We start from the raw sequence: 24,683 nt of genomic DNA, 5'->3' as shown, positions 1-24,683 counted from the left end.
TCCCACATCCAGGACTGGTAGAAATCCTCGTGCCCTACTGGTGGCATTTGGGTGAGTAAATCCAAGTTTTCTATAACATCTTAATTTTACTGCCCAACCAGGCCCACCCATAGCTACGCCACTGCCTGTTACCCATACCCTCTCCCCCACCATAGGGTCAGCATGTCTTCCTCTCGCACCCTGAACCCCCCTTCCCCCATGGCAAGTGTAAATGCCATGTACTTAAATGTTGCATTTTAGGAGATAAATTATAGTAGCCTATGTTATGTGTGTGAGACCTGCCCATGTCCCGCCCATGCCTTGCCCACATGTGCACACCCTTTCCAATTGCGCTCTAAAGAATGTAAGTGCTAACTTACTGCAGTTACATGTGTAAGTGCAAACTTAAAAAATCAGTGCCCGTTAATGCCAATTAAGAATTAAGTGATTATAACTGCTAGAATTCTATAACATACTGGTGTGATTGCACACACAGAATGTGTAAATGTGCTCGCAGCGTCATAGAACTAGGGGCAAATGTCCAGTTGTCTAGCATGCTTCCAGAGCAGGTGTGTAAGTGGACAGCTCAGAGTGACAGAGCGCCTGCTTCTGGGCAGTCAAGGTTGTACAGCAAAGAGAATACCAGTCAACCATTGAAACTTCACAGAGGAGCCTAAATGCTGTCATTCTCCAATTCTATATTGACCTATTCCCTGTTGGCCGTGCTCATTGATTTTACAAGAGCCCTGCTTTCTCTTTGACTGATAGAGCTGTGACTAGATAGTGATTTCAGAGTTCTGTCTGCTGTGATTCATTTTGTTGGCCTAAATATTCCTTCTGACACTTTGGCAATGGACACCAGTGGACTTTCTTTATCTGTCTCTTCCCTGCTCCTCTAAATCAGGGCCTAAAGGAGACCGGGGCACAGAAGAACATCTCATACCTCTGGGTGAGTAACTCTCTTTGTGGCCACTAATGGGTGTATTATGAAAGTTAACTACTGCCTATGTAGGAAGCGTGTTATTGTTACCGCATTCCCTGACAATATCACTAATGCACATGTAAGTACTTAATACAATTTAGACATTTATTCAATGGGTTCATTAGGAAGTAATGTTGGATGACCTATCCAGCATTGACATCTACGTGTGTAAAAATGGGATACTTAAGGCAAGAAAGTAACTGCACCTCAGGAAGTATATTGAACTTTCTTATTGGTGACCCTTGAAAATGTGAGCCTACTGACACTTCCACCTAACAAGCACAAGTATAGGTCTCCAAGGCCCATCAGAAGAATGATTACCTTGGCAGCCCCCATGATCACTTCAAGCCCCCCTCAGGTCCTCCAGAAGAATGAAGTACCTCTGCAGGTTTCCCAAATACCATCTCTTCATACTAAGAATGATGGGTCTACATAGGCCTTTCAACCATTACCCCAACCTCTCAGAAAAATAGCAGGCCTCCATGGGCCCCGCCCCCAGTCACCGTTCCAAACATAAAAAAAAAAAGTCTCAAAGACCCCCGACCTTCACCATTACTATCCTAATTTCCAAAGGAGTCTCTGCATCCAGAGAAGCCCAACTCCCACCTACACCAGACACCCACTACCTAACATTTTAAGAAGTCCCTGAGTCTTCATTGGCAGAAGGAAGCTGGTTTCCCTACTGCTGCCTGTGGTGCCAGATCCAAAATGGCACTGCTGACTGCATGACTCGCATGTATTTTGATTTAGCCAATGTACTGCCAGCATTAAAACCAGTAACTAATTAATATTCTAATGCTGGTTTTAACATTGGTTAGCTTATGAATACCTTTGTCCACCTTTTGTGTTCGTTCTCAGGAAAGGTATTACACAGAAAAAAGCACTTGGAAACAGGAGGTTGCATTATAAGTCTCTGAGGAAACCTCAAGAACCTTCAGTTCAAAAGGATATAAGCAGGATGGCATCAGTCCAGAGGGCGGCTATGACAATTGTCAATGGTTGTCATCATAAAGCATACCAGGACAGACTTAAATATATCAACATGTATACTTAGGAAGGAAAGCAGAAGAGAGAGGATATGATATAGAGGCATTAAAATACCTCCATAGAATCAATACACAGGAGCTGAATGAGTGGATATAAGATGAAAGTGAAAGTAGGTAGACTCAGGTGTAACCTAAGGACATATTTCCTTACAGAAAGGGTGGTGGATGCATGGAAAAACTCCCAGTGTTCTCTAGGGGTTGAACCCTGCATTGATAGGGTATGCATCTTTCTTGGGGGGGGGGGGCCTTTGGAGGGAGTAAGAGTATCTTTAATGGGTTGGGGAGGAGACGTTGCATCTCTTTTTCCCTTGCCGCCACTTCGTTTGCGTGTTAGCGGCCTGATACTCTCGGGCAGGAAAAATAATGCCAGTTTTGAGCCAGCAAACCTCTATGCTTACCGCAGAATGCTGCTCACCACTTTGTGATTGCAAAAAATCATAAAATGAAAAGAGCTTTTTAAATCGTATTTTGAAATGTGCATTTCAAATAAACAAGAAATTGCCAATTAAACAAGAAATAACCATGAAATTCAAATCATTAATCCATATTAGGCAGTAGTCCTTATCATGGAGAGAGGCAAAAGAATTCCTAAAAGGAAAATTGGAGAATAAAACCTCAAAACTGCAGCATCCTTTTAATTAGATCACATGGATCCCATTACCGCTTTGGGTCCCTCCTTTTCCTGTGCCACAAGAGTTTATCTCTGTCACCCTCACAAGCCTCTCCCCTCACATCACTGGTTGAGCTTTTAGTTTTTAGAAATGCACACATCTGAAACTGAACATTTATACATATGAGGACAGATGGACAGACGCACAGATTGACAGATCCCCCATAACAGGTGCTGTGCTTCGAAAACACTAAGGGGGGAAGTTATCAATGTGTGCTACCATTAAGACGTGTTATTTTATCACTAGTCATGCTATTTTACAGGTCCCATTTTATGCAGTGAGACCTAGTTACTAATAACTGGGGTTAACGGTAAAATAAGCCAAGTTGATAACTTCCCCCTCACTCTAATGATGATGAGATGGTGGTTTCCAGACATCCAACAGAAGTGTTTTGTAATTTGTATAGGGGAGGGGTACTATGATTGTAATTAGACCTTTTGAACTCTGGGTTCTTTCATTCTCTTTAGTGTCTGACCTTCCGATTAAAAAGAATGGGCCCAATATTTGGCTGGCAACTTTTGCTGTCTGTCGCCAGCATTAAATCTGGCTATTCAGTGCCGGGCTAATTCTGGCGACTGGCATTGAGTATCTGGTAGTTTTTGTAACTGCTAAAAAGTTAACTGGTTATGCTAATATTCAGGGCTAAGCGATTAGTGTTTTGGCAGTTAAAGATAGGACAGTCCTAAATGACTGCTAAACTTATCCAGTTAAGTGCTGAATATTAGCGCCTAACTGGATAGGCCGTGTGCTACAGCCAGTTATGAACTAGGAGCTAATCGACAATATTCAGTGCAGATCACCCAGTTATTTCTCACTGAATATTGGTGGTTAAGCCCAATTTGCTTTTAATTGGTCGGTGGTCATGTCTGGACAGTTAAATAGATTTAAATATTGGTGGGAACGTTTATAAAGTCTTTAGCATCCCAAACAGTTCTTCACAAATGAGTCTTGGATTTTTTCAGCACAGTTACCACTAAATAATAACGTTTATTCAGTTGTCCCTTTTATTTAATCAAAAATAAGCCACTGTTCTGCTCAGTCCCATTTGGTTAGCAGATAGTACCTTATGTTCCAACTGCTGGAGTTGTCGTTGAAGCCCACTCCAGTCTAGGCGTCTTCTCATTTGTGGGACACAGATCATAAAAATCTGTCCAGAACTGTCCTTATGTTCCAGCCACTGAAGTTGCTGTCTAAGCCCTTTCCAGCCCATCCTAAACCAGACTTCCATATATTAGACACAGATCATACAAGTCTGCCCGGTATTGGCCCTAGTTAATCACAGCCAGAGTCGCCATCTAAGCATTACTTCACACATCCACACCATGCAGCCATTTAAGGTTAGGTTTTTTATAACTTCCATTTTCTAATTAGAGATCCTCTGTGTTCATCCCACGTCTTTTTGAGTTCCATCATCATTTGTGTCTCTACCACCTCCTTAATGGAAAATTTTCCACATTTGTGCTGTTAAAGCAAGGAGGAAGAGGAGGAGGAGGAGGAGACAGCAAGCAAAGAACTTGGTACTCGTTAGATGAGAGGCTGGTGCAGGTGTAGCTTACACTTCCACAGGAACCCCGCAGAACTGCTTCCATCCCCGCGGGAACCCCACAGGAACTCCTTCTGTCCCCACGGGAACCCCGCAGAACCGCTTCCGTCCCCACGGGAACCCCACAGAACTGCTTTGCGGGTTCCACGGGATTCCCGCAAACCCTGTTCCTGTGCAGCTCTCTAGTGTGGACAGAGGTTGAATGGAGCCAGAGGTTATCCAGTTAACAGTCACATTCACACTGATAACCAGATTTTAAAAAGTTAGGATGGCAAAAGGTCACTTTGAAGTCACACTGAAACAAGTTTTGTGTTAACCTCTGTGGATGCATTTTGCTTTAAACGCTGATCACCGCAGTTCAATATCAGAAGAATTAGCTTTATCCAGTGCATTTCAGCACAGGAATTCCCACATGTAGCAATCTCATAGCTGCTCAAGTATTTGGTATTTGACATGAATTAACTACAATACTGTTTGTTTTTTTCCTTTACACAGGGATACCAGGATTGACCGGTCCTCCTGGACTGCCAGGGATACCAGGACCTAAAGGAGATAGGGGTGAGATGGGTGAGAGAGGTCCATCAGGCCCTCAAGGTAAGACTCATCAAAAAAGTAATGTTGATTTGCTTGGAGACCCTTGTTATTTCTCAGAGGACAGGAGGAGGAGGCTTCCAGGAACAGATTCCATGTTTTAAGAGCAAGGTTTCACATGGCATTATGGGCAATTTGTTTCTGTTCTGTCTGCTGCCAGTGATGATATGTTCAGCACTTCCTAGTGGGAATGTAAATGAGGGCACAGAGATGAGCTCCGTGCATTGTGGAGTGATTCTACATTCGTGTCTACACTGAGCTTTCCTCACACATCCCACAACTGCTGAAAGACTGTAATAATCAGACCAGAAGTTCTTCTTCAGAAAAGAAATGTAAAATTTGATAGTTCATTTTACCCAACAGTGAGCTTGTTTTAAGATGTCTATGTGAATCTTTAAAAAGCTGAGCACGTGTGATAAATGTACTTTGTCATATTGATTTCACTTGTGCACTTGAAACCGTCTATCTCTGCACACCAGGGATGGCAGAACATCTTTTTAACAAACTCTGTCCCTGTTTCTTGGTTTATGATGCTGTATGGGGCAAACATTTGGTAGAGCCAAGGCTTCTATGGCTCTCCATGTTCTGCTACCTTAGGAATGGATCCTAAGGATCTTAGCCGAGATTGGGTGGCAGAGCCGGTGGCGGGAGGCGGGGATAGTGCTGGGCAGACTTGTACGGTCTGTGCCCTGAAAAGGAGAGGTACAAATCAAGGTAAGGTATACACAAAAAGTAGCACATATGAGTTTATCTTGTTGGGCAGACTGGATGGACCGTGCAGGTCTTTTTCTGCCGTCATCTACTATGTTACTATCCAGCTTATAATCGAAATAGAAAAACGCCTATATTGTGACCCAAATCGGGAGATAGACGTTTATCTCACAAAAACGAATAAAGCGGTATAATCGAAAGCCGAATTTGGACGTTTTCAACTGCACTCTGTCACGGATGCGGACAAAGTTGATAGGGGCATGTCGAAGGCGTGGTGAAGGCGGAACTGGGGCGTGGTTATCGGCCGATCAGAGATAGGCGCCTTTCGCCGATAATGGAAAAAAAATATGCGTTTTTAGCGAGAATTTAGGGCACTTTTCCTGGACCATGTTTTTCCACGAATAAGGCCCCAAAAAGTGCCCTAAATGACCAGATGACCACTGGAGGGAATCGGGGATGACCTCCCCTGACTCCCCCAGTGGTCACAAACCCCCTCCAACCACAAAATATGCCGTTTCACAACTTTTTATTTTCACCCTCAAATGTCATACCCACCTCCCTGGCAGCAGTATGCAGGTCCCTGGAGCAGTTGTTAGGGGGTGCAGTGGACTTCAGGCAGGTGGACCCAGGCCCATCCCCCCCCCCCCACCTGTTACACTTGTGCTGGTAAATGGGAGCCCTCCAAACCGCCCCCCAAACCCACTGTACCCACATGTAGGTGCCCCCCTTCACCCCTTAGGGCTATAGTAATGGTGTAGACTTGTGGGCAGTGGGTTTTGAGGGGGATTTGGGGGGCTCAACACACAAGGGAAGGGTGCTATGCACTTGGGAGCTCTTTTACCTTTTTTTTTGTTTTTGTAAAAGTGCCCCCTAGGGTGACCGGTTGGTGTCCTGGCATGTGAGGGGGACCAGTGCACTACGACTCCTGGCCCCTCCCACGAACAAATACCTTGGATTTATTCGTTTTTGAGCTGGGCGCTTTCATTTTCCATTATCACTGAAAAACAAAAACGCCCAGCTCACAAATTGTCGAATAAAACATGGACGTCTATTTTTTTCGAAAATACGGTTCAGTCCGCCCCTTCACGGACCCGTTCTCGGAGATAAACGCCCATGGAGATAGACGTTTTCGTTCAATTATGCCCCTCCACGTTACCTATTCAAATGTCCACATTCCTCTCCCTATCATCTTTTTTTGTATGTTTTGTTTTTACCTTCTTTGTACACTTTTGGTTGTAGGGCTCCCAGGACTTCAGGGACCAAGAGGACTTCCAGGTGAAAAAGGTATTCAGGGATCCCCTGGTCTACCAGGGCCTCCAGGGGCCCCTGGACTTCCACAGCCTTACCAACAAGGAGTGTTGTACTCACTGCAGCCCTCTAATGAAAGAGAAAGTAAGTCATTTTTCTATTATTCTGAGCACAGAGTGATTGTAAAGCACTGCGTACGACTGGTAGCGCTATAGAAGTGATTTATAGTAGTAGTAGTAGTGAGGGGAGAGGATGATTTGGTCTGAACTGTGAGCCACAGTCAGTGCTCACCTGATCCACGGCAGTCTCTCAGCTTGGATTTCCCCCAGTTCTGAAGTCAATTTTAATCTGGATACTCACACAAAGAGGATGATTTTATTACTGGTCCCCTAGGCTAAGGTAGATTTGATCTAGGAACCTGTTCCTGAAAAACATATCTGTTTGTAACACTAGAAGACTGTAGTTCATAATCAATACAGATTCAAAACCACAAGCATACAATAGGGTAAAACACAAATAAACAACCTCTTCTGAAAAAAAAAAATAGAGTCAGGATTCACTCCTTACCACCTCTCAGATCTTATTTTTTAAAAAGCAGCTCTTGGCATTGCTTTGATCCCCTTTCCCTAAACCCAATCTTAGAAAATTTGGCTCCTCTTCTAGTCCCTGACATTACCTTAAACCTCCTCCTACTCTCCCAATCCCCCTCCTTCAGTCTTCTGACCTACAGGAGTATCCTAAGAACTCCCAATGTCAAACCAGCTGAAGGAAAATCTACATTCTGCCTGGCACTGCTCTGACATTATGCGGTTACGTGTTGAATATTGGCACTTAATCGCAAAATTGCTAACTACCCCCGCCCCAGACTGCCCACAGAAGAGTCGGTTTTAGCGGTCTGTGGTGCTATTCAGCGACATAACCAGTTAAGTTGCCTTTGAATATCAACAGATGACCCCACACAAGTGATTAAACCATCTGGAGCCATTTCTGGCTGGTTAAATTGCTGTGACTATTGACCCCAGTGTGTCATAATGAAAATCCAGATACAATACATCAACCGACTCACCTTTATCCACATGTTTATTCACACTTTCAAAGAAACTGTCATGTCCCCTACCTCAACGCAAGTGGCGTCCTTGGGCTGTGCAGGGTCATGTCGACATGCACACTTGACTGGCACAGCCCTGAGCCATGTGTGCGTAGTTCTTTTCTGGCTGCAAGCTCCTTGATTGCTGTGCTTCCATGCACCTGTTTCTGCTCTCTCTCTCTCTCTCTCTCTGCCTGGCTTCCAGGCTCCTTTATTGCTTTGCTTCCACCCACCTGGGTCTGCTCTTCCTCTGCCTGGCTTCCCTTGCTTCTCTCCTATTGGTCTTCCGGTTCCTCCTTCCCCTGCTCTTGTCCTATGGCTGTGCCCCTTCTCCCTACTGATGTCAGATGCCAGCCCTTTATCAGCTGAGCTCTTCCTGGACTCCATGCTTCGGCTTCTACTTTGGTAGGTGTTACTTGCTCAGTAGTGTGCTTCTCCTCTACTTTGTTCTTCGTTACTGACTCTGCCTGTACCTGGATTACTCTTCTGTCTGCTGCCTGCCTACTGACCTTGCCTGTACCTGGATTACTCTTGTGTCTGCTGCCTGCCTCCTGACCTTCCCTGTACCTGGATTACTGTCTTGACCAGCTGCCTGCCTACTGACTCTGCCTGTACCTGGATCACTCTCTTGCCTGCTGCCTGTCTGGCCGTCACGTTCATCACCCCACTTCCTGCTCCATCTCGTAAGCCCTGCAGGACGCCTGCATCTAGGGACTCAACCTCTGGGGAACGGCGGTCAGCGCAGGTGAAACCCAGGGTTGTCCGGCTGCCAAGCAGAACCTGGTCCGAGTACCGGGCTCGGCAGTGCTCTACTTGGTACAAGAACTCACAGGTCTGACAGAAATGAAGCAAATTGGTGAGGCAAGACTTCCCTTGGCTGAACCCATGCTGACTCTGTCCTATTAAACCATGTTTGTCTACGTGTTCTGTAATTTTATTCTTTATAATAGTTTCCACTATTTTGCCCGGCACTGACGTCAGGCTTACCGGTCTATAATTTCCTGGATCACCCCTAGAAACCTTTTAAGAAATCAACGTCACATTAGCAACCCTCCAACCTTCAGGTACGATAGACGATTTTAATGACAGGTTATATATTACTAACAACAGACCAGCAATTTCATGCTTGAGTTCTTTGTGTACCCTTGGATATATGCCATCCGTTCATCAGTGTAGAGTTAAACTGTCAAATATGTTGCCAGAGGATGCGGTTGAAGTGAATAGCACAGCTGGGTTTAAAAAAGGTTTGGACAATTTTCTGGAGGGCGCAGCACTGACAGTGGGAGTCAGCCCGGCTAACTCCCACGGTCTGAATATCAGCCCGTATAGAAATACCCAGGAGCATGTGTAGTGAATAAAATCTACTATCTCATATCATATTTTCCATGAAAGTGCCTGGTCCCAGATTCCTGACCTGCTTCTATAGTTCAGTTTCTTTATTGAAGTTTTCAAATTATCAACAAGTACAAAACAAGAGGAAAGGAACATCCAACTCAAACAATCCAATAACCAACAGAAGAGGTACATTAATTAAAACATCATGTCTCCAAATATACTACTGCTCGTCATTTGCGTGAATTAACTGAAATGTGAATCGCACGCATGCCAGAGGTGACTAAATAAACAGCCAAAATGGCATTGGCAGAGACAGCACACAGCAAATTGATAAACTCAGATGGTGCACTCTATCAGATAGGATAACACATCTGAAAACTTCCTAGAGCCAACAGTGATCAAATTAACTGTCATCCAGCAAAGTTACAATCGGGTTCCAAGTCTTTTTGAATGGCTAAAGGTAGTTAAGCTTGCACACTGCAGACCTTTCATACCTAATACACAGTTGCACAGTATTCCACCTAAAAATAATATTATTTGACCCAGAATTCTTCCAATTGCCCATAATTTGTTGAAGTGCTAGAAGAAATCAAGATGTCAAGTTCTTCATTAAAAGAAGGTGGAAGCTGCCCTTAGCCTAGTTTGGATTGAACCAAAGGAGCAGGAGGAACCTGCCAGATGAAAAAACAAACACTATACTTGGCTCTACACCTATTATTTTTGTGGGGTTTGGGAGTTTAGACTGTAGATATGCCTGTACCCAAATTGGTTGGGCAAAATGATTGAATGGTTGGCGTCTGCTGCTTGCACTTGCTTTTTCATGCACAATACTCGAAGAACATTTATGTATGACTAATTTACATTCATTGATCCTTTGTCCTTTGATACAGATGGAGAACCACATCTGGCTTCAACTATCACAGATACTATATTGGCAGGCCTGCCAGGACCCCGAGGACCCACAGGCCCTATTGGGCTCCCAGGTACCATGATCAATAATTAGTGTTTGTGGCACTTTACTTGGTGTAGTTCATTCTATAGATGCTTATGCACTGAGGGCATTAGGATACTCGGATCACAGGTAAGAATTTGGATTGCAGGAATATAAGAACGTAGGAATAGCCATACTAGGTCAGTGGAGTGGAGGAGTGGCCTAGTGGTTAGGGTGGTGGACTTTGGTCCTGGGGAACTGAGGAACTGAGTTCGATTCCCGGCACAGGCAGCTCCTTGTGACTCTGGGCAAGTCACTTAACCCTCCATTGCCCCATGTAAGCCGCATTGAGCCTGCCATGAGTGGGAAAGCGCAGGGTACAAATGTAACAAAAATAAAATAGATACTATTGGAGATTCTACAAGGAATGTTGCTACTATTGGAGATTCTACATGGAATGTTGCTACTACTGGAGATTCTACATGGAATGTTGATATTGGAGATTCTACACGCAAACTATTGGAGATTCTACATGGAATATTGGAGATTCTACATGGAATGTTGCTACTCTTTGAGATTCTACATGGAATGTTGCTACTCTTTGAGATTCTACATGGAATGTTGCTACTATTGGAGATTCTACATGGACTATTGGAGATTCTACATGGAACGTTGCTACTATTGGAGATTCTACATGGAATGTTGATATTGGAGATTCTACACGCAAACTATTGGAGATTCTACGTGGAATGTTGCTACTATTGGAGATTCTACATGGAATGTTGCTATTCCACTAGCAACATTCCATGTAGAAGGCTGCGCAGGCTTCTGTTTCTGTGAGTCTGACGTCCTGCACGTACGTGCAGGACGTCAGACTCACTGAAGCAGAAGCCTGCGCGGCCACATTGGTGATCTGCAAGGGCCGACTTCTACATGGAATGTTGCTAGTGGAACTCTGGGCAAGTCACTTAACCCTCCATTGCCCCATGTAAGCCGCATTGAGCCTGCCATGAGTGGGAAAGCGCAGGGTACAAATGTAACAAAAATAAAATAGATACTATTGGAGATTCTACATGGAATGTTGCTACTATTTGAGGTTCTGTTGCTACTCTTTGAGATTCTACATGGAATGTTGTTACTATTGGAGATTCTACATGGACTATTGGAGATTCTACATGGAACGTTGCTACTATTGGAGATTCTACATGGAATGTTGATATTGGAGATTCTACACGCAAACTATTGGAGATTCTACGTGGAATGTTGCTACTACTGGAGATTCTACATGGAATGTTGCTACTATTGGAGATTCTACATGGAATGTTGCTATTCCACTAGCAACATTCCATGTAGAAGGCTGCGCAGGCTTCTGTTTCTGTGAGTCTGACGTCCTGCACGTGCAGGACGTCAGACTCACAGAAGCAGAAGCCTGCGCGGCCACATTGGTGATCTGCAAGGGCCGACTTCTACATGGAATGTTGCTAGTGGAACTCTGGGCAAGTCACTTAACCCTCCATTGCCCCATGTAAGCCGCATTGAGCCTGCCATGAGTGGGAAAGCGCGGGGTACAAATGTAACTAAAATAAAATAAAAATAAGACTGATAGTCCATCTAACCCTGTATCCTACTTCCAAAGTGGCCAATCCAGGTCACAATTACCTGGCAGAATCCCAAATAGTAGCAAGGTTTTGTGCTATCAATCCCAGATATACTAAGGGTTGCCAACTTTTTGACAGAAGATACTCAACAACTGCCTCGCTCCATACCCCTCCCTTGTCCTACCCCATACTCTACTCCAAGTCCCTTGCTGTATCTGTTGTTGTACCCTTCTTTCATCCTGCCTCTCTACAACTGTCTGTGCTAGGGTTGCCATCTCAGAAGAATAAATGACACATGTATGTATGTTCTAAGATTATTTCACAAACCCTGTCTGATGTTATGACCAACTAAAAATAAGTAAACTTTTGTTGTCCCCTCAGTAAGACCAACACATAATCCCTCCACAGGAAAATACTAAGCACAACCTCATGCAAAAGCACACTCAGAACCTTATCACACCATAGCAACATTAACTCCCAGGACTCAAAGAGCAACAACCTCATCTGTGAAATGGCAGCACTGTAAATATTACACCAGGTCCTAAAACACCAATACACTACCGAATGAGAAAACAAAACAAATAGAACCACTATAGACCTCTCCACATAAATTACATGCTAGCAGAATACTGCACCTTGGGCACACAAGCAGAACATAGACCGATAACAAGGAACCACAGATCAGTAGTGGAGATATGAAAGCAAAAAACTCAAGAAATCAGACTTGCATATACCACAAACCTAGAGAAATAGAAACTGAAATGCAAGACACCAGAGATGCACATTTCCCAGAGTTGGCAAGCTCCAATTAATAAATTCAAATTAAAATACTTTTTTTCTACCTTTGTAGTCTGACCATATTATTTTTCCAATCAATTTGGTCCAAGTATTTCTTCTGCTCTTCACTGTTTTTCCTGTCTTTCCAGAGTCTCCTGACCATTTGACATTTCTTCTAGCTCCATGTCCACCATCAATTTTCTCTCTGCATCCCTATCTGTCCTATCCACCATTCCTCCTCTGTGCCCTTGTTCCTATACTACCCTTATGTTCAGTATCTGTCCTCTTAATGTCCTTATCCTTCCCTTATATTCAGCAACTCTCTTGTGTGTCCCTACATTGCCCCCTCCAGCATCTCCCCCCTCTGGTTCCCTATACCTTCCCCTATGATCAGCATTGCCTCTCTGTGTCCCTACCCCACTCAATTTCTAGCATTGCTTCTCTGTATCCCTGTTCCACCCCTTTTGCAGCATTGCCTCCCTGTGTCCCTATCCCACTCCTTTTCCAGCAGTCCCTCTCTTTCCCTAACCCTCTGGTTACTCCATACCTAACATCTCTTCCCTTCCTTTTGCAACCCCCACCCCAGATCCAGCATCTCTCTCTCTTCCTTGTCCCCTCATAGTCCAACATATCTCCTTCTCTCTCTCCATAGGTCCAGTGTCTCTTCCCTCCTGTCCACCTCCTCTGGGTCCAGCATCTCTCTCCCCTCTTGTGCTTCCTTTCCCAGTGGGTCCAGGACATCTCTACCTTCTCCTCCCCCAACCAAGGTCCAGTATATCTTCATCTGATTCCCTCCTTCAGGTCCAGCACATCTCCATCTCCTTCCCCCCAAACCCAGATCCACTACATCTCCATCTCCCCCCACCCCCACACAGGTCCAGCATATCTACGTCTCCTCCTCCTCTACCCCCTCTCCCCACAAGCCCAACATTTCTTTCCCTCAGTCCCCTCTTGCTGGGTCCTCCAAACCTGCCTTGATAACCACCAGCAGCAGCGATTTACCGGACCTTCCTCTGATACAACTTCCTGTTTGTGCACAGGCAGGGCACTCTACAGCAAAAGCCCTAAAGCCAGCTTGAGGCAGTTTGCTTCAATTGGTTTCAACACTCGAGGCAAATTCAGAGGACCTGGGGGGTGGGGATGGGTGAGGGAAAGATGCTGGACTCACAGTGGGAGGAGAGAGAAAGGTAGGCTGGCTGAATCTGGAAAGGGGAGACAAGTCAGGGACATGGCTTTTGTAGTGCCAGTTTTAAGCATTCTAATGTCCCCCTAAAAACTGTAGGTGTCTATACTGCATAATTGTGCTATGATTCATGTCTTGCAGTAAAGAGGTGCTTTATGGGATAGCCATCTATAGTAGGCAGTGGTGGCAAGAACAGTAATAGGATTGAAGGATGCATGGGGTGAGCTGCAAAGATATGATTCATTTGGTGTGGCTGAGGTGTTAATTCGCTTGAATTAGAATGAGAAAGCAAAGGGAAATCTAAAAATAGGATCCTTCCCCATCCTCATCACAATTTCTTCAACAACAATGAGGTCAATGAATGAACCAATTTCATAACTCTCGTGATATACCTCAACTGCATCCCATTTTTATATTTCGAACCATTTTGTACAGTAAAACCAATGCATGATATACTGTGTCTCCATTCATCTCCTAATAAGTCAGAAGTCTGTTAACTAAAATGCTATAAGGTTTTGCACCTACCTACATTAACAGAAAAAACTAACTGATGGTAAGTACAAAGGCTGTGTTCTAACTGTTGGGGGCATGTCCTTGCAGTTACCAGACAGAACTGTTATTTACCACATTGAGTTTATTCACAATTAGCATGGCTGCACTTAAAGCTAATTTCAGAGTATGGAAAGCACAATGCACTAAGGTCCCGATGATCAGAACCCACGTTCCGAATAGCGTGCTAAAAATACCGCTGGAACAACGCAGGAAATGAACTCCCTAATGATCGATGTTAATGGCATGCAAATTTAAGGACGGTCATAGCATTGATCATGAGGCAGTTTTTAGAGCGTTAAGGGGAGGATTGTGCCTGGGCATTCGCTCAAGAGCATGCCCAGGCACAATCCTCCCACAGAAGACGTTTGACAGGTCCGGGCTTTTCTCTTGTGGGAGAAAAGCCCGGACCTGTCAAAAACTCTGGTGGTCTGGTGGATCCCAGAGCCCCAACACCCCCAAACACATAACAGCCTGGAGGTCTGGTGGAACCCCAGACCCCCCAGCCTCCCAAACATGTAACCCCCCCCCCCCCCCCAAAAAAAAAACAAAAAACCTTGTTGGTCCAGTGAGTCACTTAGCCAGGACCAGTGTTCCCTGTAAGAAGCGACCTGCTTCATGCAAAAAATTTTTTCAGTGATTGCTAAAAACAGCCAGAAAAGAGTGGGGGGGGGGGGGGGCATTTTAAGGAGGCACCAAGCAGGAGGAAGGGGGGAGTCCTAGTTCCTCCTCCTTTCTTTTAGGGGGAGGGACCACTGCTAGACCAGCAGGGCTAGCCTTCGGGGGGAGGAAGGTTGGGATCTTGGCTAAGGGTCCCTCTGGACTACCAGGGTTTTATTTATTTTCACGGAGGTTTACAGTATGTGTTTGGGATGCTGGGGGGTTTAGGGGTCCACCATACCTCCAGGCTCTTATGTACTTGGGGGGGAGGTGGGGGGTCTGGGATCCACCGCTCCCCCAAACACACTTCTGATAGCACCCATTTTTCAGCAGTCCATCACGCGTGCACCTACACTGTCCGATCTTAGTTCCCCATGGTGTCACAACCTGGCTACGCTTCTGCTGTATCGAGCAGTTGCTTTTCCAGATACTTCATTCAGTTTTCAAACATTCAGTGCAGACAAATCGTAAGTGTCTTGCATCAGTTTTCCTACAAAACAAATCTTTTTTTAAATGCCCATAGCTGAGGTATATGGTGATAGTTACGTGGTAAGTGTCAATTCAAAGATATTCCAGAAGTCGTTGCATTCATTGACAGAATCACTCCCCTTATGATACCTCTACTGTTTTCATGACTTTATTTTCAAGTAAATTTTATCATGAATGCTTTTTTTTGTTGTTGTTTTTTATTTGATTTTGAGGTGAAGGGCAAGCCATATATCGTGTGGGGTATATGGTGCTGTAATAGATTAGCAAGGTTAGATGAACCACATGGGGATGAATTGTATATGATGTCCAAAAAACAGTGCTGAAAAAAGGCTATTCTATAAACTATTCTTAAAGTTAGGTGCGGTTTATAGAATAGCGCTTATGCCCAGGAATCGTATCGAACTTTAGGCACAGCCATTTGCACCAACTTAAATGTGGTACAGATCTTCACGCCTAAATTAGGTATAAATTTTAGGAGCACCCCTGTTTCACCCATGATCCTCCCATTTCTGCGCCTCCTTTTTGAACTTGCGTGTAAAATTTAGGCGCTGATCCTGAACCTAAATGTACATGTGTATATTTTAATTAAATTTAATTAGTGCCAATAATTGCTTGTTAAGCCAATTATTAGTGCTAATTAACTCATTCAATTAAATTGTGCCCACAATTTTTAGCGACTTTTATAGAATTTGGCACCCTGCCAACAGTGGTGTACCAAGGGCAGGGTGGTAGGGGCGGTCCACCCTGGGTGCACGCTGCAAGGGGGTGCAGGGAGCAGCTGTGCAGATGTCGGCCCCGCCGGTTCCCTGCTCCATCTGACATTACTTCCTGTTCTGGGGCAGGGAATCAGCAGAGCCGACAGCCGCACGGCTGCTCCCTGCACCCCTAGGAGGTGATGCGCTGGGGGCTGCCCAGCAGCGATCCACCCTGGGTGGCTACCGACCTCGGAACGCCACTGCCTTCCAAGTTGCTGTGCATCTGCATTCCTATCTTTTGTTCCTGTGCTTCACACAATGGCACTGCTGTGGGAAGCCAGTGGTAGTTCTCAGGGGCGTAGCCAGACTTCGGCGGGAGGAGGGTCCAGAGCCCGAGGTGACGGGGCACATTTTAGCCCCCTCTGGTGCCGCTGACACCCCCCTCCCCCCCGCCATTGCCGACCTTGCCACCACCGCCACCAATTTTGCCCCCTCCCCCGCCGATGGCCCTTTCGACCCCCCCCCCACCGCCAACCCACCGTCACCTACCTTTGCTGGCGGGGAACCCCCGCCAGCCGAGGTCCTCTTCTTCTCACAAAAGGCTTCCTTCTGTTTCTGACGTCCTGCACGTTGTACGTGCAGGACGTCAGAAACAGAAGGAAGCCTTTTGCGAGAAGAGGACCTTGGCTGGCGGGGGTTGGGGTCCCCTGCCAGCAAAGGCAGGCAATGGCGAAGGTGGGTTGGCAGCAGGAGGGGGGGTCGAGAGGGTCGTCGGCAGGGGAGTCCAGGGCCAGATCTACGGGGGCCCAGGCCCCCCTGGCCCCACGTAGCTACGCCACTGGTAGTTCTGTTGCTATCTCTGGTGGTGCCAAAGATCAGCTGTGTGTATCCTTATTTTTTAATACAAAAGCACTATATGACAAAAGGGCCTTGTTATGAATATTTTCTAACGATGATTTCCTCATCAGGACTACCAGGAGCACCAGGACCAAATGGACCTGCCGGGCCAGTAGGACCACCTGGACCTCCGGTGAACATTGTGTTTATTTCATTATTTGGGAAATTAGGGATTTGAGATAAAGGAACATTCTCTTTCTTTTTTTTGGATACATTTTTGAGGACTTACCACTCATGCTTGTTGCCCATTCCCAATAAAAAAACAAAGACAAAAAAACAGTCCCCCAAAATATTCCCCCTAAAGCGAAATAATCACATAGCCAAATTTAGGGGCCCTTTTACACGCATCCAGCATGCGCCAAATCAGCATTACCGCCCTGCTACCGCATGACCCAGGCAGTAATTCTGAATCTGGCACGCGCCGAAAACGGCGCAATTTGGATGTGCACCGAAAATGGCAGTGGACGCATGCTGCATACCTACCACCCGGGTAGCGCGTGAGACCTTAATGCTAAGTCAATGGGTGGCGGTAAGGTCTCAGGCCGAAAATAGACACGCACTGTTTTTTTAAAATTTTGCCACATGTCCATTTTCCGGCCCCTTAAAAAAAGGGCTTGTTTCCAGGACGCGGTAAAAACTGGCCCGGCGCACGTCCAAAAAATGTGCTTGCGCTGCGCAGGCCACTTTTTGCCACGGCTTAGTAAAAGGGCCCCATAGTGCTTTATGCTTAACAATGATGTCAACCAGTTAAGAATTTATATACAATTCTGATAGGTGCGTAGTAGCAGTTCTGTCAAGAGCAAGAGATTTTATACATAGGACTCAATGAAGTACCGCAACTTGATCCTTTAGCCATGTGTCAACAAGCACTACATGAATAGTAGATTGGAGGAGTAGTCTAGTTGTTAAAGCAGTGGATCAAATCCTGCCTCTCTTACTGATACTCGGCGGGGAATTCCTCCAGGAATTTGTCCAAACCTTTTTTAAACCCAGGTATGCTAACCGCTGTTACCACTTCCTCCGGAAAAGAGTTCCAGAGCTTAACTATTCGTTGAGTGAACAAATATTTTCTCCTCATCTTTGCCTCAGATATAGTTTAGATGGTAAACTCTCCCAACTTGAGAACTTATTTCTGATGGGGAGAAATGAAAAAATAGACTTTTACTTCAGCAGATTTAGCCCATACGCAGCAGAGCTTTAGAAGTGTTAACTCCCATTCTTTTTATTTATTTGTTCTCTCTCTCTCTCTCTCTCTCTCTCTCACAGACTCTTGAATAAAAGATTCAATTACTCTCTCTTCTTTAACTTCCAAACAAAAATGATGTTTACTTACAGTTTCTTCAGATAACTATTTACATCATACTTGCAGTAGACATGGTAAAACTACTGAATACAAAATTCTGTCAGTTGGTTATCATACAGCTTGAAGAGAGATTGCTAACACCATCTTATGCTGACACAGACTGACTCACTCTCAGAGCAACTAGAGTGACTCAGACACACCCACAAGACATTACACTATATCCAATGACATCATAGCTCATAGAATTGTTGACAGTTAATGCATGCAGCACTTGTCTTTCACATATTCCTACAATTTCTAAGCCCATCTTAAATATAGGTTTGCACCAGGAAGTAATTAAATCAGAATGTGCTCTGTAGCATGCAGCAATTTCCATTTTTTATTTGTGCTGCGGCTGTACTTGTTTAGAGCATTCAAAGCCATTTACAGCTAATCAGCAGGGCAAATTGACCTGTGTAAAAGTTGCCGTCCTCTGCCAAGCTAAAAGCAGGCATGAGCTTCAGTGATGCTTATATTTTAACCGGGTTAAAAAGAAATGCTGCTGAGGATGTATCGGAGTAAGAAAAAAAGCACTCCCACTTTTGATTTTTCAAAAGTGCACTTGCTCTTTTGTTCCTTATCAAATAATTGATTGTGATGTATGTTGGCACTTTTATTGCCTGTGGGGCCCTTTTACTAACCCCAACATGCACCAATTCAGAACTACCACCCAGCTACCACGTGGCCTGGGCAGTAATTTTTTTACGTGTGCTGGAAAATTTCGGGCATGTGGCGCTAACCGGGCAGTAATTGGCATTGTATGCGTGCTGACAATTACTGCCCGGTTAACGTGTGAGACTTTAACCGCTAAGTCAATGGGTGGCGGTAGGGTCTCAGGCCCAAAATGGACGCACACCAGTTTTCATTTTGCTGCACGTCCATTTTCGGCCCCCACAAAAAAAGGCCTTTTTTGCAGGTGAACTGAAAAATGAACCTGCACGCATCCAATACATGCGTCTTACGGTGCACCTTAGTAAAAGGACCCCTGTACGTGGTCACTGCTGGTTTTCAGAAGGAAGTGATATAGGTGGCGTCTCATTGAAAAGTTTGCTACAAACAACATGGGATAAATTTATGAGGTGTATGTGCGCAAATTCTAGCGTAAGTGGCAGAGAATGTGCATAGATCTAGGCATAACCATTTATACCAGCCCTGTAGATGCTGGTGCCGATATTCAGACCACGGGAGTTAGTTGGGCTGCCTCCCACAGTCAGCGGTGAGGCCAGACATTCAATGATGGGCCATTTCCGGTGACCAGCATTGAATATCCTGTTTATTTTTGGCCAGTTCAAACTTAACCGGCCAAGTCATTATTCAGTGCTGGTTGGTTAAGTTTAATCCAGCCAAAGACAGTCCTTCTATCTCGACTGCCCGATTTGGCTGCCAAACTTAGCCGGCAATGCGCTCAATATTCACAGATAGCCAGCTATATCACACGATATAACTGGTTATCCAACAGGAGATAACCAGCTATCTCCCACTGAATATTCATGGGTAGCTGGTTAAGCACTATTTAACAGGCCAGGAGCCATTTCTGGCAGGTGAAATAACAATGTAGATACATTTCAGGAATGCCCCCATTGGATCCATTCCATTTCCACACCCCCTTTTTCATATCCCATGTAAATTTTAGGTGCGGATCCTGCACCTAAATTTACATGCATAAATGCTAATTAAATCTAATTAATGCCAATAATAGCTCATTAAGAAGCCAATTATTGGCATTAGCTCATTATTCAATAAAATTGCGTGCACCCAAATTTGCATGTGCAATTATTGGCGACCTTTATATAATTATGGGGTATGTGTATAAATGACTAGGCTAGTGCCATTTTTGCCCCTTCTTGCGGCCTAAAACTAAGGTGCACCTTATAGAATTATCCCCATAAAGTCACTGGAGGCATTCTCAGGGGTGAGGTTTGGTTGGGGTTTGCAATTATACTTTCTCTTTCCGTACCTACTTCTCCCCGGGTTTGGTTCAGTTGGCCTGCACATTTTGAAATGATGTAAAATTCTCTTTGAGAAACATGTTCAGCTCATAGGTCTGATTATTTGTAGCAGTTAAACAGGTTTACTGTTTTGTTCTATAGGGTATTCCAGGACCTCCTGGCTTTAGAGGTCCGAAAGGAGACAGAGGCAGCAGTGTAAGTAAAATCCTATAACATGAATAATTTTAACTTTACAAGAAGAGGGAAGAAATTAGCGCCCCCCCCCCCCCCCCCCCCCCCCCCCGTATTCAAAAGCATTTAACTGGCCAGGATCAGCACCTGGCCGGCTAAATGCCCTATAACCGGCTATCCAGCGATATTCAGTGGTGAATAGCCGGCAATCTCCCACTGAATATCACCGGATAGAGGCTTAGCAGATGGCCAGGTGATTATAGACAAAATTTGACTAAGTTACAGCGGGAAAAAATTGGATGTAACACAATTTTGGGAAAGGAATCTTCTATTGTTTCTACTAAAGTTTGGGAAGATGTAGTTTGTTCATTGTTGGTCGAAATTGCTTCTTTTAGAGAAAAGAAACAGTGTATTTACGATAGTCCTTGGTATAATAAGCAACAGACAATTCAAAAGCAAAAATGTAGAAATTTGGAACGTCAATGGAGGAAAATTAAGGATGATTAGATATATTTAATTTGGAGAATGGAGATTAGGTTGTTTAAGTGGATAACCTCTCAGGCTAAAAAAAAAAAAAAAAATAATAAAAACATATATATATAAAAAGCTGACAATACTAGCAAAACTCATTTTAAGATTTTTGAGAAACTAACTAGCACTTCTGGATTATCAATGATTTCAGAATCCCTACAGCTTAGTGTAAACAATCAGGCCAAATTATTTGAATCTAAAGTAAAGTAAACAAAATAAAGCAATCTTTTATTTTATTTTATTTATAACCATTTAAATTTTTACAAGCGATAAAACAACTTGCCAGAAATACAGAGAAGGTAATATATAGGAATTAATTCAATATATAGGTAATTCTATTCTCTTCCTTAGACCACTAAATTGGGAGAGTGAAACAAGACAAGGAGATCAATTAAACAGTAAACAGGAAAAAAAAACACCATGGTATTAACCTGTTTATCCCCAGATATTACTCACCTAATTCATTATTCCACATTGATCATCTGTTTGGGTTCTTCAGGCCAATACGGTGTATAGTCAATTCATTTAATTGAAAACATACTTATTATCCAATATTAGTTAGAAATAATACATCTAATTACATTCTCTCTCTTTTAAAAACCAGAAGTTATTTAATAATACATATACTTAAGTCTAATTCAGATCCCACTGATTAAAGTAATCCCAGGCTTCACTCCTTTTAAAGTACTAATTGAGGAAATATTTCTGAAGAAAACTTTAGGAGTCATACCCGGAACTCTGGGAAAAACAATAATCTCGATATTAATCATCTATAATAATATTCATTTTATTATTCAAAGTTTCTGGTCTATTATCATTTTCATGATCATAACCACTTCTTGCTCGTGTAGAACTTCATTTGTTATATCAATTTTTCACTCTCAAAGGGTTCAGTTAAATTGTTCATGTAACTCTCTAATAAGATTATATCTGAAACAAAATTATTTACTGCCACCGTTAGGTCCCGAAGCGCCTTCCAGATGATATTCAATGTAACCTCCATGGGAGCCAAAAACTCCAAGTTGATTTCTCTTAGGTGTTTAGGAGTGGTTCCGCCGATTCGGGTTCTGCTGTAAACGTCCTCCGTTTCAGCATAGACCTCTAACTCACTCCTCCACTCCTTTGGACATGGTGGTTGGATAATTCGGGAGCGATGGAGTTGTTTTTTCCAGGTCCAAGAGCACCGACGCTCCTTCGCCGGTGCTAAATCAAAGGACTCGCCAACCCTTTCATTTGTGGGCTATTCATCGCGCAGCAGTCCCGCACTTGCTGCTCAGGGGACAAAACACTGGCCATCGGCGACTGACCGCCAGTTGTCCCCTTCCTCTCAGTTAAGGTAACTGCAATTGCAGAGAGGAAATTTACATAGAGAAGACAAAACTTCAGAGGGCAGCAAGGCCGTTGGGCATACGAACTACAGGTCGCCATCTTACCACTCTCCCAGTTTGGGACACTCTTTGTCTGGTTTCTCCTCAGAGGCCTGTCTGATATGGGTAACCCTTCAGCATAGCCCTCTGAGTCATTGAAACACAGAAGCCCCTCCACCACTACAAGGTGGTGTCCCTTCGGAGGGGTAAAGCAATCTTTTTTTAAGGTTAGGCTAGAAGGTGATTTAATTCCTATTTCAGATGAATCCAATAGTATTTCTGCAGATAGGTTATGGGCTAGTTTTGAGCAGATATATAAAATTATAGTTAAATTATCTAAAAAATCATCTATATTGGACAAATGTCCCTCTTATTCATTACAAGAAGTACCAGATAATGTGGCTAACTGAGTTTGTGAATTTTTCATCTTCAGTTAGGGAGATATCCAGATAGTCTGACTGATACAGTGTAGACTCCCCTTCCAGAATCAATGGGAGCTGACTTGGCATTGGTTGAAAATTATCATCTTGTGGCTAGCATCCCTTGGATGGCAAAATTAAGTGAATAAACAGTTACAGAGATTTATGGAATTACATGATATCTCTCTATATAAAAGGCAACACCAATGTTCTATGAAGCCTCCAGCCGGAAGTGTGAAGGGGGCGAGATATCCGGTTTCCCTATAAGTGTCTGCCCCGCCCTCTCTGTAACACAGTCAGTGAAGGAAAACAGCAGAGCACGAAATCAAATCGCTGGCTCTGTAACAGTGAAGGACTCAGAGGGGGGAGGGGAGAGAGGCCAGAGGGCAGGGACACACACACTCCCACATGCACACAGAAGAAAACATTGCTAGCCCCCGTTTCATTTGCATCAGAAACGGGGCTTTTTTACTATCTCTCTACATAAAAGGCAACACCAACGTTCTATGAAGCCTCCAGCCGGAAGTGTGAAGGGGGCGAGATATCCGGTTTCCCTATGAGTGTCTGCCCCGCCCTCTCTGTAACACAGTCAGTGAAGGAAAACAGCAGAGCACGAAATCAAATCGCTGGCTCTGTAACAGTGAAGGACTCAGAGGGGGGAGGGGAGAGAGGCCAGAGGGCAGGGACACACACACTCCCACAGAAGAAAACATTGCTAGCCCCCGTTTCATTTGCATCAGAAACGGGGCTTTTTTACTAGTTTTACATAAAACACAAACCGGTTTTAGAGAAAATCATTGCACGGAGACTATTCTCTTGGTTCTCACCTCTGAAGTAAAAAATTATGAGTAGACAACAGATAGTTTTGCTCCATTTTGATGTCTCTGCAGCATTCAGTGCTATTAATCACTTGTTGTTATTGCTTAGATTAGGGGCCCTGTTTACTAAGCTGCATTATAGGTACGCTAGCGTTTATTCCTATGGGTGTCTCTACCGTTAATTCGCGCTAATTTTTCACATGTGCTAAAAATGCTAGCGTACCTTAGTAAACGTGAAGGGAATCTTTTACTAAAGCTTAGCTTCATTTATCTGCAGCAGGGCCCATTTTATTCCTATGGGCCCTGCTGCAGATAACGCGAGCTAAGCTTTAGTAAAAGACCCCCTAAGTGAATTGGGAATAGTAGATTCTCCTCCTGTTTACTAAACCACACTAGCGGCTGGTGGTGCTCTAACGCCAACGCTGCCTGTTCACTTTGAATGGGCTGTGTTGGCATTGCCATGAGGCAGCCACTAGCTGAGGGGTAAGTGAGAATGGGTGACATTGAGTTTAATACTCCCTTAAATCAGAAAATGTGGAGACTGCATCCCTACCTAGCACTAACTTTTCTTTTCCGATCATTTTTTTAGGTTGATTTTCTTGATTAGTTGTTTCTTTCAATCTAGCAAGTGCCTGCCATTTGGCTTTCACTGTTTTCCTGTCAAAACATAGCCGCCTTTTCAACGGCATATTGAAATTCAGTTTCCTGCCCTTTTCAAGGAGCGTTCCCCTTGTGGGGTAGTGAATTCACACACACACACACACACTTCCCAACCTGACCCCCAATACCCTGTTCCCAGCAGTCTCTGAACCCCCTTGTATTGAAATTGTTGGGAAGAGGGTATTAGAGAATGAGAGAGGGACAACTGCACAACTGCTGTCCGTGTTTCTCCCCACCAGTCTTTGAGCCCTCACCCTGTCCCAAGCAGGTCTCTGTCACAGTCTCCCAACCCCTCAGTTTGTCGCTTAGTAGTCTGTCGCATCTCATAGACTTGGGAAGGGGTAGTGAATTCATGCACACACACACACTTCCCAGCCTGACCCAATATTTTCTCCCTACCCTGTTCCCACCAGTCTCTGCCTTCACCCTGTCCCAAGCAGTTTGTCACCTAGCA

General features: G+C 44.3%; 1 protein-coding gene across 1 annotated transcript in view; it reads left to right on the top strand.

Moving 5' to 3' along the window:
• COL26A1 (collagen type XXVI alpha 1 chain) overlaps window positions 1-24,683 on the top strand; it is a 576,097-nt gene that overhangs the window by 518,601 nt on the left and 32,813 nt on the right. Inside the window, exons 6-11 of the mRNA XM_030186010.1 lie at window positions 884-928; window positions 4,717-4,815; window positions 6,763-6,915; window positions 10,084-10,176; window positions 17,044-17,105; window positions 20,405-20,458. Coding sequence (XP_030041870.1) covers window positions 884-928; window positions 4,717-4,815; window positions 6,763-6,915; window positions 10,084-10,176; window positions 17,044-17,105; window positions 20,405-20,458 — 506 coding nt within the window. The remainder of the gene's footprint in view (window positions 1-883; window positions 929-4,716; window positions 4,816-6,762; window positions 6,916-10,083; window positions 10,177-17,043; window positions 17,106-20,404; window positions 20,459-24,683) is intronic.

Source organism: Microcaecilia unicolor, chromosome 13 (assembly GCF_901765095.1).
Source record: "Microcaecilia unicolor chromosome 13, aMicUni1.1, whole genome shotgun sequence".
In the NCBI taxonomy this organism is placed as follows: Eukaryota; Metazoa; Chordata; class Amphibia; order Gymnophiona; family Siphonopidae; genus Microcaecilia; species Microcaecilia unicolor.
Note: the sequence above shows the minus strand (reverse complement) of the source record. Positions and strands in the feature narration are given on the sequence as shown.